General features: G+C 41.8%; 1 protein-coding gene across 1 annotated transcript in view; it reads left to right on the top strand.

Annotated features, from left to right (window-relative positions):
• The window catches only part of ERBB4 (erb-b2 receptor tyrosine kinase 4), a 637,594-nt gene that overhangs the window by 317,787 nt on the left and 301,330 nt on the right, over positions 1-18,477 (top strand). Inside the window, exon 3 of the mRNA XM_065669823.1 lies at positions 11,706-11,892. Coding sequence (XP_065525895.1) covers positions 11,706-11,892 — 187 coding nt within the window. The remainder of the gene's footprint in view (positions 1-11,705; positions 11,893-18,477) is intronic.

The following is an 18,477-nucleotide window of genomic DNA, read 5'->3' as shown; positions in this document are numbered from 1 at the left end:
TGTGCTTTTGGGGGTCTGGTAGCTGGACTGCTCCTGCTGAATGGCATGTCCCAGCTGAAGGGTTCAGAAGACATAATGCAAAGTCTGCCATGCTTAATTGTGTTTAATATTAAGTATGACAATTGCTCTTGAAAAGCTGTCTGTCAAGGAAAGGTAATAAGGGTATTAATAAAAACAGGTGAGGAGAGGAGGCCTTTTTTAGCCTGCCGCATTATGTTATCATTGTCAATCAGCTGGGAACTCCTTTGAAATTATTCCTGAATAAGTTAATAATATTGTTTCTGTGATGACTTTAATGACTGAACCTTTCTTCCATCCTTAGCTATGACAGTAACCACTCAACTTTTTCTCCTTCAACAAGCTATTGTGTGTGCTTCAGTACATTAAGGAACATCATTAAATATAGAGGTTTCCTCTAATTAAGCCATTGGCAAAAGATTGCCTGTCCAATCATTTGCTGGTGATAAGTATTGAAGGAAATTATATCTTGTACAGAATATTACACTTTTCCTGCCATGCTTTGCCTAAAAAAAGAACAAAATGATGTATAAATAAAGCAATAAGATTGCAAACTCAAGCACTTGGAAATTAGATAATGCCGGAATGAATCTGCTTTGTCTTAGGAGAAGCACAGTCTGTCCTTCTTCTCTTCTGATGGTGAGCAGTTGCCCTTTCCTCTCTCATCTCTTGCCCCGTGCCGCATCTTTTCCTGTCACAAAATGACCATTTCTTAGGAACTCTCAATTCTGAAGCATTTAAAAATCTTTATATCAAGAACAAGCCACTTTTTCCTCATCTTTCTCCTGGGAAAGGGGAAATAATTGCATGTAGAATTTTTTCCAGCATCCCCCTCCACAAACCCACCTATAATTCCAACAAAAAAAGCTGTTTGTGCACCTTGAGGGAACCACCGTTTGTTCATTGTTTCAGGAATTGCATGTAGGAGCAATGGTATATTTAAGGTGCCTGGTTACACTGGATAAGATTAGTAAAATATCCCATCTCCTGTCAAATTGTGCATCTTGCTCAGTTCAGGAAGCACACAGAAAATGGAATGAGTGGGAGAAGGTTTTTTACATACCTCCTTAAAGAAAAGTAGTGGCATTAATGCAGAGAAAAATCTTATCTCATGGTTAGTTCAGTCAGTGTGGATTAGAGGTTGTTTTCCTGGTTGGTGGCACCCTGCATAATCTCTAAATCTGGAGTTTACATGTCTTTCCTAAAGAATACATCTGAATTTGAAAATCAGATGCATTTACTAATAGCTCCCATCTTATAAATTATGGATCTCTCCTTCAAGGAGACTTCAACAATCTATTAAAGCCTGAATAACAGAGCTATTCTCCAGCTCCTAGATAAACAAACCAAACCGACAGCTTTAAAACCAACAAGAAGCCTCTTCACTTCTTATCATAATGAAAATAAACCTAATCAAAAGCCAGCAATTAATGAATCTCTCCAGGGTTTCTGTTCTTGAAGAGATTAGACTTACAAAGGCTAAAATAGTTTCAATAGGTAGGTGCGATGCTGAGCTCAGATGGTGTATTTGTATATACTCAGCTAGAAATAAGAGTTGCTAAAATCTGGTATTTGGATGAGGATTCTCCTCTTCAATGAAACCAGCCAGTCACCAACTCCTCCAATATTCAGTAATTTTTGTGTGCAGAAATGCCCTGGAGTGCCAATAAAAGCTGTTCCTCCCAGGAAATGCATTGAAAATACTCATTAAAGAATGGTTGTTGCACATGTGAAACAAACGGAAGGTATGTTTTCTTGGGAAAGGAAAGCAGTGCTCTCCAGAAATAAGAGATCTGCTTTTCCAGGATTGGGCAGCCAGCTATTAGCATCTTGCAAATAACCAAAAGCCCAGACTGAGAAGGTTTAGCTGAAATTTGGCAAGATTAACACATTTAGTCAGTTCCTGCATCTGGAAACAGCCTTTTGCTTTCAGGAGTGGCCTGACACTTTCACCTGCAGTTTGAATGCAAGAGTAGAGAAGTCCTGCTGTTCAGTTCCACCTCTGTATTCAGATCTCTGGGATGTTTAATTCATTCTGCATTGCTCTGAGGAGTGGGAGTCATCCCAACCAGGGCTTCCCATTGCTGCCATAGTAGCTGGGGGAGAAATTTTAATGAACACATTTATTTGGCTAACTATAGGCTTTCCTGTCATTCACACCAACTAACCTGGCTGGGTACTAAAAAAAAGAAATCACAGTGTCTAATGTACAATGCCTGTTACTCATCCTATATTAAATGAACACATAAAACCTCCTTCTTTTGTTAAGCAAAACATTCATAGGATCTTTGCAGGCAGCTTGCTTACCATGGTGTGTAATTCCGGACATCCTTTTACAGGCTGCACTGTATTTGTCATGTGTATTCTTCCATTTGACTTCTGACCAGACACTCGACCTTTCATAACCATTGTGGAAAAGACATCCTTTTTCACCTCTCATTTTTCTTCCCTGCATAAAACTTCACCCACTTGCTCTCTTTGGGTGCATGTAAGCTGGAGAAGCCATGTATGCTTCTGAGATACTGTACTGTTTCTCTTTTATATATGGATCCTGTAATTATTCAGTCTTTGTCTAGTATTGAAAAACTTCCTGATGACTTTTGTCCTGAACTAGAACAATTAATTGATCACGCTGAAGTTGTCTTGACTCTTTTCCTTACTAACGATTCAAGAACCATTCATGTGTTATGGGGGGATCATTATTTAGATCTTATTAAGAGGCTTTGGGGAACTAGTGTTGTTTTGAATCTGATGTCCATCGATGCAAGGAAATTAGATGCTTCTCAAACAACTCCTCCTGCCAACCTTAGTGGCTATTACGATCCTCAGGAAGATTGGCTCTTAGTATGGCTTCCCCACACCTTGGTTCTGAGCTCCCACAGATGTGTGAGTAATCTTCTCAGTACTCAGTATCTCAGAAGCATAACATCAGAGAGACTATGAGCACTGGTCCTGCTGCTGCTTCTCCATCTCCTCCTCTTCATCTTCCATATTCTTACTGTGGGAAGGAGACTTGGGCATGGATGGGCTCCCTGCCATTCTCCAACCGGCTTCATGATTTGGAGGACCAAATAAGTAGCCTCCAAAGACTTGGTTCAGCTTAGACACTAGCAAAAACATCACGGTGATTTAGGGTATCACAGATAGGAACAGTGAGGAACTGAATGGTTTTTTTCTTATTTTGTAGATGATCTCTTGTTTTGCCAGAATAAATACACCGACTTCTTTCAGTCCACCTTTATCTCAGGATGTGTAAATATGGTTGTGAAGCATTGTACAGTGAACATACCAACCAGGGTCAAGGCTCCTTGTCTTCTTGGGAAAGCACCTCTACTCTGAGGACTATCGTCTTAAGTACAGAAAAGAAATGTCAAAGCTGATAGTGGGTGCAGCCATCCCAGTGCAGTGCTCACACTGCTGGTCCATGCTGCCTCTTGGAAGGAGTGACAGACATTGGTTTGATAAGACATCCCAAGACCCTTGAATGTGCTCACAGCTTCTTATAGGCTATGGCTGTCTGAGGGAAATTGATAAAAGGGGATGTGTTTTCCCATGGTTATTACTTTCCTAAAATTCTTCCAGAGCGTTGCTGTTATTTGGTTTATGAAGTAGCAGTTTGTGCAATTTTATGTTGCCTGGAAAGAAACCATGATTTACTTGATTTAAGCTCCCAAAAGCAGAGAAAGCAAAAAGCATCAATCTCTCCAGCTGGAAATTCTGTAACCGGGCAGCTATAAGCTGATGTGCTTTGAGTTTCTGCAAAATGCAGCTACTACTAAACAGCCCAAATGGCAAAGCCTTTTTTAACAGCATAATGCTCTCATTTTAGTCTTTCCAATCTAATTTATGACTTAAGTTTTCCCTTGGGAGATGATACAATAAACTCTCCTGGAAACCACTCTGCAAATACGTTGAAGGCCAATCAGGTCTTATAGTTTAACGTCAAAATTCTTATTGACTTGCTAAATAAGTAGTCATCCATAGCTTTCCTTAGGACGGAAAGATGTTAGCTGTGCAGATTGGGTTGTTACAGAGTAGAGACTTTGTCTAGGTCATAACGATGCTCAACATGAACAGTTTAGGATTTATTGTGTGCATTCTGGCAGCCTGTGTACCTGAAAGTCTGACACTTCTAAGCAGATACGCAGAGGAATTCTGTTTCAGACAGGAAACATTGGGAAGACTCTGAGATATTGATGCACCCTGATCAGTTGCTCTAATCAGATGATATTTTTAACTGAAAAGGAGGCATAGACACATGGTGCTAGCTGTCACCTGAGCTTAAGTCTAACTCAGTCAACAGGAGGAATTCTTGGCTACATCCTCAGAAACTCTATTTCAGAATTTGAAAGCAAAAGATTTTTGTTTATTTTGGTCCTGTCTTTTACCCAGTTATTTCTATTTAATGTTCCCATTCCCAAATTATTCTATTATTTTGTCTATAATAATTTTATTTTTCATGTCCCACAACGGTTTCCCAGCAATACTTTGCAAAATGAGATAAGATACACTCCCCATGGTTTTACCTATGACCATCACTTACATGTTATTTATGGGGCTTCCTTTCCAAGTGCCAGATTTCATCATTCCTCTGCAGTTTAATAGATTCTAGACTGGTATTTGTTTTGCTTCCAAGCCCTCCCTAGGCCCTTCTGTAAGGTGTGTTAGCTCAGCCTCATGTATGCAACACTGTGATTCCTACATCAAACTCAGTAAATGAATAACTACACAGCTAATTCTCCTGTGAAAAGTCCCACTCTTGGAGTAATGAAATGTAAAGACCAACCATTCAGAACACAAAGCTTTAGTTCAACAGCTCCCACAGCGGGTTCTATAAATGATGTAGCAAAATCTTCACTTACAATTTTCCAACGACTTTAACAAAAGATGCATTTAACTGCTCCTTGAAAACGGAGGAAATCGAATACTATGTTCAATTCATTGATCTGCTGCTGAGGATATTATTAATGTTTTGTGAGCATGTTACCAAAGAAGACTTAGATGTCCGTGAGGACAAGAGTATGATTTAATGTTTGTACCAGCTGTCTTAAATAACTGACTTGCAGTTCGACTCTGCAGCCATGCAGCAGTGCAAGGCTTCTCAAGTGTAGCTCTCAACAAAATCATATCTAAGGCCATCCTTCTGCCTTTAATACATCTTACAGCAGACTGAAAGAAAGACTGCCACAAGTTCCTCCTTTTTTTTTTTTTTTGGTAACAAATTTGAATCTAAGCTGCAACTTCAGTGTTTTGGACAATGAATTATCTGCGGCTCCCAAGGCAACTCTAGTTACGATGCACCACTTGCTTCTAGATCAGGCACCAGAAAAATGTTTCTCACAGTCTATGTTCTGATACTAAGCAGTGTGCTTAAACTTGAGGGGTTTTTATTGCAGCTTGCACAGTGCAACTGAAAAAATGCTGGTCCTCAGAATGGCTTAACATCTCAATTTCAGATGTGTTAAAGTAACTGAAGGATGCACGGTGTGGAAGGAGAAAAGGCATGAGCTTGTTGTGGAAAAAATTCCTTATGTGCATGCTCTGTGTTAGATATGATGTTGTCTCTCAATGGACAAATGTCCTCTTAGACATGAGAAATGTCAGTTTGTACTACGTATTTCTCATGGTTATGGATGGGGCTTTGGGAGAAGCTGGCCACAGCTGTGCGTCTGAATCCCATCAATACATCTCCTGAACTCCTTAGAAAATCTCAGTTTCACTGTTGATAAAAAATTTATAACCATTGATGAGCAATGCATGGAACAGCTCATTGAGCTCCATAAATTGCAATAGGCTTGCTATATCCACATTTTGGGTATTAGCCTTTCTCTTAGAGTTAGCATTGCAAGTGCTGTAGCTGCTTAGAGGCCACTTTGTGGCTCTTCAGTAAACGCTAATGTTTTAGTTATGACAATGACAGATGTATTGCATTGCATGGGTGAAAATGTATGAACAAAAAATGAGAATGAATGGATGGTGGGTTAGGTTAGCAGCACACTCACAAACATGCCCAGCTGCATTTTGTGAAGGTGGGCATTATGATTGCTTTGAGAACTTTAGTTTAAAGTTTAAGCAAGTGCTGTCTTGGCTGGGGTTTTTTGTCCTTATCATAATAAGAGGAAGGGAATTTGTCCAGTTGGATGTTGCACAGTTCTAACCAGATAAAAATGTGGGGTTTTAATTGATCACAAAGCAAAATGTGTAATGCTCTGTTCAAGTCAACTTGAGGCACGAGAAGCTTCTGAAGGAGACGACGTGGTGGTGACTATTCACATTCGTTATTTTCATCATGGCTTTGCTGCAGGATGTTAACCTTTGCTGGGTGAGGAAGAAAAGGATGATGCACTTAGGGTACATCTTCCTCTTTGTACCACTAGAAATTAGACATTTAAGGTTTTAATATAATGCAACAAAGCGCACAGTTCACATTGGAGGGTCAGCCTAGCTCCTTGGATCAGAGTCAGGAGATGTCTCTTGTCTGCTGGCAGCTGAGCCGTGTGAGGAACTTTGCTGCTGCCTTGTGAAATGGATATCCCTGAAAATAGACATTTCTGTATTTGCAACAGATGGGATGGAAAGTGGCCACTTGGCCTGTTCCCTACATATACCTAATTTTAAGTTCTTTGTCTTTTCTGTTGCCTTCCTTGTGGTGGAAGGAGAAGGAACCCCTTCTCTTATGGAAACCCTTGTGCCTCCCCAGACTTTTCCAAGTAGCTGCCTCTCTTTATTCCCTGAGGAGCAGCACCCTGGCTTCCCCCGGGAACCAGATCACCTCTGTGTCATTGCAAACAAGTGCTGGAGAAGCAAAGGCTTTTTGTCTCTCAAGTGAATATGCTGAATATGCATTCTTTGTCTTTTAATGTTCGTGAATTAAACACACTCATTCATCAGCTGATCCTCCTCTTCTGTGCTCGTGTTTATTGGCACTTTCAAAGTGACATCAAAGCAGGCTTAAAATGTACTTAACTGTTATAGAAAAGGGAAAAAATAACCTAAAAGATAATTAATTTTCGGGGGTCCCAGAAGCATGAGCTGGCCCTGCAGCAGGTTTCTCTTGCTCCAGCTCCCATGCCAAGGACTCGTATGTGGTCAGATGAGGTCAGCAAGGGCTTTACCAGCTTAGGGTCAGCGACTGAATGAATACTGTGTCTGCAGCTGCTGAAATACACCCCCTCAGTACAGCTCTCTTCGGTGCCTTAGCCACAGCCCAATCTTGATAGATGTTAAGAAGACTTGGTAGTGTTTATGAGAAACATCAGCTTCCTTAATTGTTCATTGATCTGTTGTTCTGGGCAGAACAATGAAGTTCTCACTATTATTTTGCTTTGTTACACTCAGATTCGTTTGACTTGAGAAGAAGGATGATAGACGGTGGCAAGGAACAATCTTGCCTTTTACTCCCATGGACAGCATAATTCTGACTTTGCTGTTGTGAGCTTAAAATGCTTTATCTGTGCTCAGCCAATGCTAGTTCTGATTAAGGGCTGTCTGGAGCTCGTTCTTACAGCTTATCACCTGCGAAGAACCTCTGACAAGAACCCTTTGGTTCTGGTATTGGGTTGGGCCCGTTCCTCTGCCCGCTGAGGCGGATGAGGGGAGCAGAGGCCGCCATGTTGTGCGCCCTGAGGGGCAGCAGGCACCGGGGCAGGGCAGCGCCTGGAGGCACACGGAGGCCTTGGCTGGGTCCCTGTCAGCAAAGGTAACGCAGCTTTAGGTTTAAAACCAGAAATTGTCTGTGTTTGGGTCAGTAGAGGCTGTTGGGAGACCGGTTTAGAGGGTCCTGTGCTTGTTTTTGGGGTGCAGGGCAGCGCTGAGCCTTAGGGACAGCAAGCTGTGCAGCACAAGTACTCATCTCCTGTCCAAAAATGTAGGTGAGGAGCACTGGTAAATATGTCAGACTTGAATCCTATGGCTTGGTGTGTTTTTAAAACAGCTGGTGAGGCTTTAGACTTGTGAAGGATTAATTCTTTCCCCCTTTACACATAGACACTTTTTGTTTCCTTCTAGAAGCATGCATTTTATTACTTCAGGATCTGATACCTAACAGGCCTGATCAGAAGAGCAGACACCTGAGGATACAAGAGCCTCAGAGGCGTCTCCTCATCCACTTTTGAATGGCTAGGCATGTGCTTGGAGGGCTTGAGGGGCTGTGTCCGTTGTCCCTTCCCGACAGGAGCCTGTGAATTCCAGTTTTTCGTCACTGGACGTGCTCATTCCTGCTGCCAGACATGATGAGCAGCTTTGGGGAGCCAAAAGGTGTTTACCGAGGCAGCAGCAGTGCTATACGAGTGTGAGCCTGTTGCTGCCTCAGTTGATGAGTTCTTCACATACCAGGTCATGTCTCAGGAGGTGGAAAGGTGACAAGGAAAAGCCAGACCATCCTGGCCAGGAATTCAGTCAAAAGAATGCTGTAATGGGGTTTGGGAGGAGTCCTGGTGTATAATAGTCGTCAGCAATCCAGAACGGAGGTTGCCAGAGTTCATTTGGTTTTCCCCGTCTGAAGCTTTTAGGTTTAAGTCTGTTGCCTATTAATCTACCTCTTTCATTCCAGTTGTAGGTTTTGGGAACAAAATGCCATTATTTCCATCATTGTCTCCCCTTTTTATTTTCCTCAGGGACTCATGAGAAATGTGTTTTTGCAAGGACCTCCAGCCCTAGCGGGAGAATCAAACTAGGAGGTGCCACTCAAACTGCCACTGCTATGAGTCACTCCGCCGTCTTGATGCAACACAGATTAATGCTGTAGCAAAAGCACCTCAAATAGAGTATTAGGATGCCTGAGTTCAGGGTACCTGAACAGGAAAGCTGTGTATTCGAAGGATGAGAGGTTCAAATCATGCCTAACCATGGCATGAGTTGCAGAGGAGGAGATCAAGCTGGATGATCCCGTCTGGTGTGAGGATTTGTGAGTCTGCATGGGAGCCAAGAGGCATCTTTGCAGTGACTCCAGCAGGGCTTGGAGTGAACTCCAAGTGGGCAGGTGTCTATGTTCAATAAGCATTATGTCAAAACTTGCAGTGACTGGTAAAGTGACAGTGCTGGCCAGGAGTGGCCAAAGCCTGAGCTGCCTGCTGGGCTCCCAGTATGAGTTTTCAAGCTGGACCAGTCAGAAAACACACCATTCTGCAAAAGCATGTGAATGCTCTTCCTTTTTTAGTCATAGTTGACTGAAAAATTAAAATAACCCCAAATTAATATAAGATACCACTAGACTGGGTCAGTCAAGCTGCTGTGTTCTAGTAAATTAGAAAACCTTTGGTTGATTTTCCTAATTCTTTCTTTCAAGGATTAATGTGGCAGTTTCCCCAGTAAATAAATAGGCATTGCGATACAATGAAAGCCATGGGACTGGAAAGGACCCTCTTGCTTATTAAAATGCTTGCCATAATTTGTCATTGCAGTCTGACAAACCAACGAACCAAAGTACGGGGCTTTGGGAGTAGTTCACAATTATCAGCAAGAAGACTTTGTCCTTTTCTCCTCTTTTTAAACTTTGGAATGAAGATTTGCTGCCGAGTGTGTGTATGCACCATGCTGAATTAAGGCTGTTTCAGGTGGGCTTGCCATTCAGGAGTAAGTGAGACATACCCTAAAAATAGAAAACATGCTTTATAAGTGACAAGAATTGGCAGGGAGGACTTGATCAGATGCAGTTTTGGAACTGCTTTTGGGGTGTTTTTTCAATTCAATTCCAAGTTAAACATCCCTTTAAATTAATTAGAGCAATCACAGTGTCCCTAGAATACCAGTGGAGAGATTGAATCCATGACTACAGTTTTAATAGTTCCTCAGTTCTGAAGAGAAGCTGCAAAAGGCAGCCTAAGGAAATTTTTGTGTACAATGAAAACCAAATTCCTGACTAAACTGGCTAAGATGAAAGATCTGAAAGCAAAGAACTACCATGAAAGCGCTGGAAAGCTTCTAATTATAGTGGAATCAGTGTCCCAGGGTATACAGTTAATATTGAACTACTGAAGCGTAATTCTCAACCTAGCTGGGCTCTCATCAAAGTCCTGTGCTTTGTTTAGATGCCAAGCAAGTCCTGAAATAGCTCCAGAGCTTTTTCAGCAGCTTCAGCTGACTACAGATGTTTGACTTCAGAAGGGCAAGTCGTGCGTAGAGTTTGTGGCATATAAACCCATCCTTATATATACTGCCACACTTGCTAATAATCTGATGAACTTTTAGAAACCTAATTAAAAGGCACTTGCACATTAACACATGAAATCATGGCAACTGTGCTGAACCATCAAGGCAGAAGCTTCTTTGTGCTGCAAATCCATGTTGCTTTGCTTTAGCAATGATACATACACAACACATTAAATTTGATGCCTGCTTGTGTTCCCGTTTATTACAATATTGACTGGTGTCCCCATCATGTTACCTATAGCCAGTGCCTATTACTCTAAGCAGAATTTCTCTTTCTATGTATTGTTTTAGGTATTGACATTGCCAAAGGGAAGAGAAAAGCACATGCATCCACGTAAGCACACAAGTTATGTCAGTTTCTGCCTCCTGTATGTAGGTACACACAGAAACATGCATGTACACAGTGGCTGCAGGCTGTTGCAGGCATGCAGTTAGGTGAGGTTTGAAAACTGTATTTGGGACACTGTTTCCAACATGGAGGATCTGTTTCTGGGAGCAGGAGCATTCCTCAGCCTGTATGAAGTCCTGTTGAGGATGATGGGGCTCTATGTGGATGTTGAAAGGCGTTTGCAGATTTCTAGGCCATTTATTTAAATTCTTTAAAATTAATTTTATTTTCTAAAAAAAATACTTTAAAATCTTTTTTTTTTTTTTTCCTTCCTTTCTAAACCCCTCTTAGTTCTGTTAATCTTCTGTACTTTGAAAAAATCTCTGTAGTTTTTGGATTGTGGGGTGGTTTTTCCCCTTTACAATCCAGGCAGTTAGTCAGAAGGGTGGCTGAATAGTTCATTTAAAGCAAACAAAGATTTCAGACAACCCAAAGATGCACCAATCATTTTGCTAAAGGTTTTGATAGTGGTTTTGATCAAAGTCTGGGTTATATAGCACGTATGGTTCCAGCACTTCCAAAGGAAACCAGAAGGTGAATCTTTGCAAATGTTCAGTGACTGATTTCATTTAGAAGTACAAAATTGTGTGTTAATATGTATGTGCCTTGTCTTTATTTACTCTACCAAACCTATTCCCCATGTTTACCATCCATTCCTGTTCAGTGGTATCTCTTACCCCATGTTGCATCCCTTCTGTCTCAGACTGAAATACCCAGTGCAACAGAAAGTTACTTGCAGACAGTCTTACCTGAACTGTGCCATTGCCCCACTGGATTCTGCTCATGTACTGTAGGGGCCTTTAACCTGCTCTCTGTTTTGAGTTGTACAAAGTCATCCTTTCATGCAGCTTTAATGCTTTACTGTGATTTTTTTGCTACAGTTTAAGAAAACTGGGAAGAATCCCTTTATTTTCTACTTTTCAAACAAGTATCTCTAAAAACTCAGTTACATTGAAAAAGAAGAAAGTGCTTAAAATCAATAAGCTGAAAAAGAATCTGTTTTCCAAAGTTTTCTGGTTTGGTTTTTTTTGTGTTCTTTTTCTTTCATTGGGTACCCAGCATATCATGCTAAACCATCCACTGAATGAGAAAAGGAGAACAATTCAAAATGGACCATTTCTAATGTGTTTGTTCCATTCTTGCATTTCAGTCTATCCGAGAAGTCACGGGCTATGTTTTGGTGGCTTTGAATCAGTTTGAGTACTTGCCTCTGGAGAACCTGCGCATCGTTCGTGGGACCAAACTCTATGAAGAGCGCTATGCCTTGGCAATATTTCTCAACTACAGAAAGGATGGTAACTTTGGACTCAGGGAACTTGGACTGAAGAACTTGACGGGTGAGTGAAACTTGCAAATGTGATGGATTAGTTGCAAGAACCCAAATGAGCTTGTTGAATTTTTGCCCCAAAGTCCTCAGTCTCTTGCCTTCTGCACCATGAGCGGCTGGCAGTTGTTGGTTGCTCGAGAGGTTTGTTTTACTTCATTCTTATTTTGGTTCACAACTGTACTTTTTGCAATGTTGATCAAAGGCTGTGTGTGGAAGTCATGCCAAGCTATGTATTTGAAACAGAAATACTTGTTGAAAGAGTAGATGAGTTTTTTCCTTAGTTTTGATATCATAAGCATGTTGGTCTCCTTGTGATCCTTGGTTATTGCACATGTGCTGCTTCAGGTTACATGTTTTCTGCCAAGTTAGCTTAGCTTTAGTATCCCTTCTGCTTCTGCTCTTGCTGCTGTCTGTGTCCCCTTTGTGGCTGCACTGGAGGGTGAGGGGGGACAGGAAGAGCATGGTTGAGAACTCCTTTTCTAAGCAAAAATTGTGCATTATATATGTGGGGAAAGTGCTTCTTTTTCTTAAGACAAAAACGTAAGCCAAGTTCATGGATTTATGTTCATCTGCAAACTCAGGGCTGGATCATGATGTGGAATAGATCAGTGTTTCGTTTCTCACAGCTGAGAATCTGCAGTCAGTGGTTTGGGTCATTAAAAATTGCCTAAGTATCACTGGACTGTAACTTAATAAAGTGCAGACAGTTGCAAATTCTTTTTAAGGAGTTCACTAAAAGTATTTCATTTATACCTGGTTCCTCATCAGTTATGATAATTTCTACCCTAAGCTTTGGTGATTGTGGAATAGCCTTACTTCTGCTAGTGGCTAAAAGCTGACTCAAAGTCAGTGACCTGAGCTGGATGTGGTGTTTGAACCAGAGTACAAAGAGGTAGGAGCCTTCTGAACTATATTTAGGCACCCTTCACCCTTTGCTTTTTTTGTGTTGCAATATTCAGAGCAGCACACAAGTGCTTCCAGTTCCCTCACCAGGCTGTGCAGCAAAGCTTTCAAAAAGAGGAGGGGAAAGGAGGCTTGAAACACTTTACAAAACAAAACAGTTTTGGCTGACTCTTTCTGATCATGCTCACTTTTCTGGTCATGCTTTTAACAACTTCCTTTACTGAGACCATCATGCTGATATCAGAGTGATTTCCAAGGTCTCAGAATCCTTGCCATCTACTCCTCTCTGTCACTGTCATAAGCCAATTTCCTCTTCTTCTATTTCTGTATTTCTTCCCATCTTTCTGATTTAGGGTGTTCACTGTGACTATGCCTTCACATAATACAGAGCTATAGCATCAGGTAATATTAGTAATTATCTCTTTCTTCATATACTTTTTCTTGACTGTGGGTCTCAAAATGCTTTGTAAAGGTCACTAGACTGGGTGACACTGAGACAGAGAGGTGACGTGAAGCCAAGGCCAGAAAAAGACTGGAACCCTTTCCTTTTGGGTCTAAGGCTGTTGTTTTGCCAGGAGACAAGGGCTGTACTTTCAGTGCTTGTTTAGCTATGGCTTTGCTGCTCAGTAAGGTAAAAAACTTTATTTTGTAGTCTTTTGTTCAAGGTTTTTCTCATTGAGACAGCTAGGCAATTCCTCATACTCCAGAGATTCCCTCTGGAAGCTGCTTGTACGTGATAGGCATGGCGTCAAAACTGCCCAGCAAATAGCTTGACTTTTTTTCCAAGTGTCATAAGAAAACCTGCCTTGGCTCAGCTGCTGAATCTTCCCCGACATGAGATCATCCCAGCCACTTCATCTGATTTAGGTGTTTACAAAGGCCTCTGATGGAATTATTTGGCTCCAAATGTATTGTTGTCTCTTCGAAGAGAATTGCCCTAATAACACTAGCTTGTCTCCACTGAGCACTTAAAATAGCTTCTGGGTGCTGAAAATGAGCCAGTGCATGCTTCAAAATACTCTTTAATATTTTCTAGATAGTGTGTGCAGGGCCTCCGGAGTCTCATCAGCAGCTGTTCTTTGACCATTTTGTATACTGGTTAGGATGCACCTGGCTGTTTTAACCCCCAACCTGCTTCTTGTTGCAGATGCTCTCCCTGGAGCATACTAATACTTAATTTAGTTTCCTTATACATCTTTAGTATTAGTAGCTGCATAAAAATAACTGGTGGACGTGGGAGTTGGTGATCCTGTGCGTGGTGCGGCTGTGATAAATCAGCTGTGTCTGAACCTATCCTGTGTCTACCAACTGCTCCATATTTATGTCAGACACAACCAGTGGTTTGTTATTAAATTTAAGATGAAGCAGCCCAGTGAGTTTGCATCCTTCAAGTCCACTGCAGATTTCAGGAGATGGATGCTGAATGGTGCATGTCTTGCTCTTGAGTAAAATATTAATCTAATTCTTGCCTTGTGTATGAAGAACTGCCTTTCTAGGGCTTTTGCCTTGTTCACAGACGTTTGGGAAGTTCTGTTCTTATTTGTGCAGTGCTGGACAATGGGTTCCTGAGGGTATTTCTCCCCAGTACTGCGCAGTATACAGATACAAACTCTACTCCCTCTGTTAAATAAATGAGGAAGCTGCTGTCACCTGCAGGTTATCCTCAGACGTAGCCAGAGACAGGGTTTCGGCCTCCTGTGAGTACCATTGCATTATTTAAACTGTGTTGTTACCAGCTGTGTTTTATTGCCAGATATGTCTGTCATGTTTTCATATTTAAATGTAACTTTGAATGCTTGAATTTCCTCCCATACACTATAAAAAGAAGTGACAGCTATGAAGGCAGTAAGTTTTATCTCACACAGGAAACATGATTCAGTTCTCACTCCTGATGTCTGTCAACCTGAAGGGGAGTTTTTGTTTGTGTAGTGCAGGCTAGGACCATGTCCTAAAATTCGTGACACTTGCAATAAGTCTTACCTGAAAAAGCTACTTTTCTCCCTTACTAGAGAAATGCAGTTAATGGTTCCACAAAAGCATCAAAACCAAACAGACATTGAGCTAATGAAGTGGCTGCTGCCATCTCAGCTGGACTTACCTCAGCTTGCAGATTCAGCTGCCAAGTAGACTTAAAGTGAAAAGGCAGGTTAGACATACTGAACATATTGTTCAGCCTGGGTTTAGCGGAATAACTGATGCTGAGGGAGAAGGTATGCCACCTTCTTCCATTCATTGCCTGTGAGCTAGTGCAAATCATTCCTGTCTTCCCCAGGTAGCCAGGCAGTCAACCTTAACTTATCCAGTGAAAAGGTATAATCGTTGTTCACACTTTGAGTACTCCAAATACAGAGAATACCTGATGGCTGCATTTCATTATGACATTTATCTTCGTGAGTGAGGAAAGAGGGATAACTCACAAGTGCCAAAACCACTTATGAAGTATCCCATATTTTCCTCTGAGTGAAGATGAATAAGAGAGATCTACAGCTAGTGATGTATCTTTGACTGAGCAGTGATAACCTCATCTTCCCTATTGGCCTTGAGGACAGAGGCTCCCCTTGTGTTGTGTGCCTGTGCAACCCTTGAATTCCTTTACTATATTAGAATAAAATTGACTCGGCAGTGATTAGTTCAATGGCGCAAAAAAAAAACAGAAAAAAATCCATAGTTTCTTATTTGCTTGTTTTGCAGGAATGCAGATAAATGGTAAATTAAGATAAAATGAGGTTCAAGTCACAAATTAATATTGTAGCTGAAGGGATTTGTTCAGTGATAGCCAAAGAAAAGAAATCAAATTTGATGGGGAGGAGAATGATAGAAAAAGGACTGTCTTCACTGGGTGTAAATGGTGATTCATTGTCCATTTCCCCTCCTACAGATGTTTGTCTTGTGTTTTACTTTTTTAAAATTGTGATTCAATTCTTTTTAATTCTTCCATAAAACAGAACTTTTAAATTCTGTGATCATTTCTAGAACATTTTCAATATCTTTTCCCCCCTCGAGGAAATAAAAACTCCTAAGGAGTGATGGGAGAAGAACGTCATCTTGTATGGAAAAGGTGACAACCATTTCGACCTCTCAGCCAGTCTCTTGTTCTGTTTTTTTTTTTTGTGGTGGTGTATCATTCACCATAATTATATTGCAGCTCAATGAAGTTGAAGGGGAGGGCATAGGAGGGGTTGAAATTTCTTTCAGTTTTGTTCACTGTGCACATTTTGGACCTACAACCCTTTTGGAGATCTTATTTAGATACCTGCTCAGGACCTGAGCTCCTTCAGCACTGTGTGACTGCAAATTAAGCAGGGATTAAGGACACCTTTTTATTGCCTTGATCACAAAGCCCTCAGCCTATGTCAGCAGGACCTTTCCTTGGCCCACATGCACGCTGCTGATGTGTTTACAGAGCTGTGAATACCTGTGTGTGGCACCCAGCCTGGGCAGAGGAGACTGGCCTGTGCCCATTGTGGCATGTTCCTTTATTGCTGTGGCTTCATACTAGTGGGATGAGCTGGGAAGAAAGCAATATGTAACTTGCCTCAGGCTTTCTATGCAACAGGTGGCAAAGCCATCGCATCTCTAACCTCGGAGAGGTGTTGCTAGGATACATGCAGGAATGAGAGATTTCTGTAAAGCATCCCCCTGGTCCCCTCTGCGTGCAGGGCTGCTGCTGTTGTCTGCCCTGGAGAGGAAGCTGCAGTAGCTCTGTAACTACCCAGGAGTGCTCCTTTTCCTATATCCTCAGAGCTGCACTGACCACAGGGGCATTTGTATCCCAGCACAGCTTTGCTGACTGGCCAGTGGGTAGAGGAAAAGGAAGGAATATCTCCAGCATGGCTGTGCTTCCCTTGGGAAAGGAGGGCTCGTCCATGTGGTGGCATACACCTCAGGGGCACAGTGCCACAGGTTCCCTTGCTCACCTCATCTCTATGGAGAGAAAGGTCAAGGCTGTGGCTGACCCCGTGCTCATAAATGAAATGAGCATGGCTGTTTCCTCTCTCCCAGGACAGTGAGACTATGTCCTGGAAAACAGTATTGCCCTATTCCAGGTACTGCTCCCCTTGGACATTCACAGGAATGATTCGACAGCTGGGAGAGTCCAGAGGCTGATCTCTGCTGGCAGCTGGTATACAGCCACCCTGTGCTGAGCTCGGGGACAGTTACTAGCATGGATTCAGGCTGCTCTCTGCCAGTTGGCATCAGTGCCTGGGAGCGCTGCCAGACACTCCTCAGCTTACCTCTGCAGACTTGGCCCAGTGGAATCCTAGATAAGGGGCCTGCAACCTGAGGAGCAACTGCCTCCAGCTAGCAGAAAGCTGCTCACAGGTGTTTTCAAGGCAAATAGGGTATATAGGTATATTGTATGCAGCCAGAAATAAATACTGATTTTGAGCCCAGTGCGATTAATACTGTGAGTTTATTAGTGGGACATTGTTTTTTACATTGCAGTAAGAATTTTACCCAGTCTGTCTGAAGGATTTGGGTATGCTTTTGTCATGCTAAATGGTATAACTAATGTCTACAATTCATCAACATTTTACACTCAGTTTTCCTAGTTTTAGAGCATTTTACTATTTTCAGTTCTGTCTCTAGTGTTAGAAATCTGCGGCCTTGTTTGGAATGATGGTGGCAAGGAATTAGAAATGCTGCTCATACTAATGATATATTGGTAAATGGCTTTAACTGGAAATTCAGAGGATCCCACATAAAGTTGTTTGCTGGTGTCCCCTTGCCCCCCAGGATTTTCACATAAACTATGCAGGGAATATAGTGGATTGCACAAGGTCTGAACAGTTTATTGAAAGTACTATGTAGAATGTTTGATGTAAGTCTCCAGTGTCATGCAGCAGGATAACTTCATGTTGCACATCCTCTCCTGCAACAGAACAGGGCTTAAAATCACAGGGAGGAGAAACTAAGCCAAATCCTTAGCTGGTGTAAATTGGCTTCCTTGCTTTGACTTCATAATGAACTGAAATTTAAATTGCCCTTTACTTTCTTCAGTGGATAATTTAATTCGTGCTTTAATTTATAAGTTAACTAGTGCCTAACTCCCACTTAAGCCCTTTACAGATGTTGTGTTCAGGGTTCTCTGTCAGGATTGATACCAGCTAATGACAGCTGACTCAGGGCATGTCTACACCATGCAGCAGAGCTCTGTACAGGGATCCTAGAGCTAGCATCAAGCCTAGCTTGTGTTAGAAACAGTGTTAACTGCACCACTTGGGTATTGTGCTTAGGCTAAAAAGCCCAGCAAGGTCAGCAGATCACTCCTGTCTAACTGTGGTCTCTGCAAATAGAAGCATGTTGATCTGGGCTTTCAGGGTCATAGTTATGTGACTGCCGGGTAAAGAAGGGCACTGGACTGGGAGGAAGCACTGGGGTTTAGAGTAGATATAGGAAATCCTTCATAGCCCTGTGGGAACCTATGCCTCTGCTGCTTTCTGTTGTGAATCACCACTTCTACAACAGAGCCAATAATGCTTGCCTACTTTAATTAGAGGATCTGGTGTGATGTGGAATTCAGCTTTTAACAGTGACAAATGTTAGTTTAAATGTCATTATAAAATACATCCACTTATGTTACCAGTGTCACCTGATAATGGCATGTAAAATAATAATGCCATTCATTCTTGGCAGTTTCTGCTTTCTGCCTCTCTGCAGTAGTTCTCTCTATCTGTACATTTTTCAATTA

The sequence above is a fragment of the Lathamus discolor genome, chromosome 3, assembly GCF_037157495.1.
Source record: "Lathamus discolor isolate bLatDis1 chromosome 3, bLatDis1.hap1, whole genome shotgun sequence".
NCBI classification, from domain to species: domain Eukaryota; kingdom Metazoa; phylum Chordata; class Aves; order Psittaciformes; family Psittacidae; genus Lathamus; species Lathamus discolor.
Note: the sequence above shows the minus strand (reverse complement) of the source record. Positions and strands in the feature narration are given on the sequence as shown.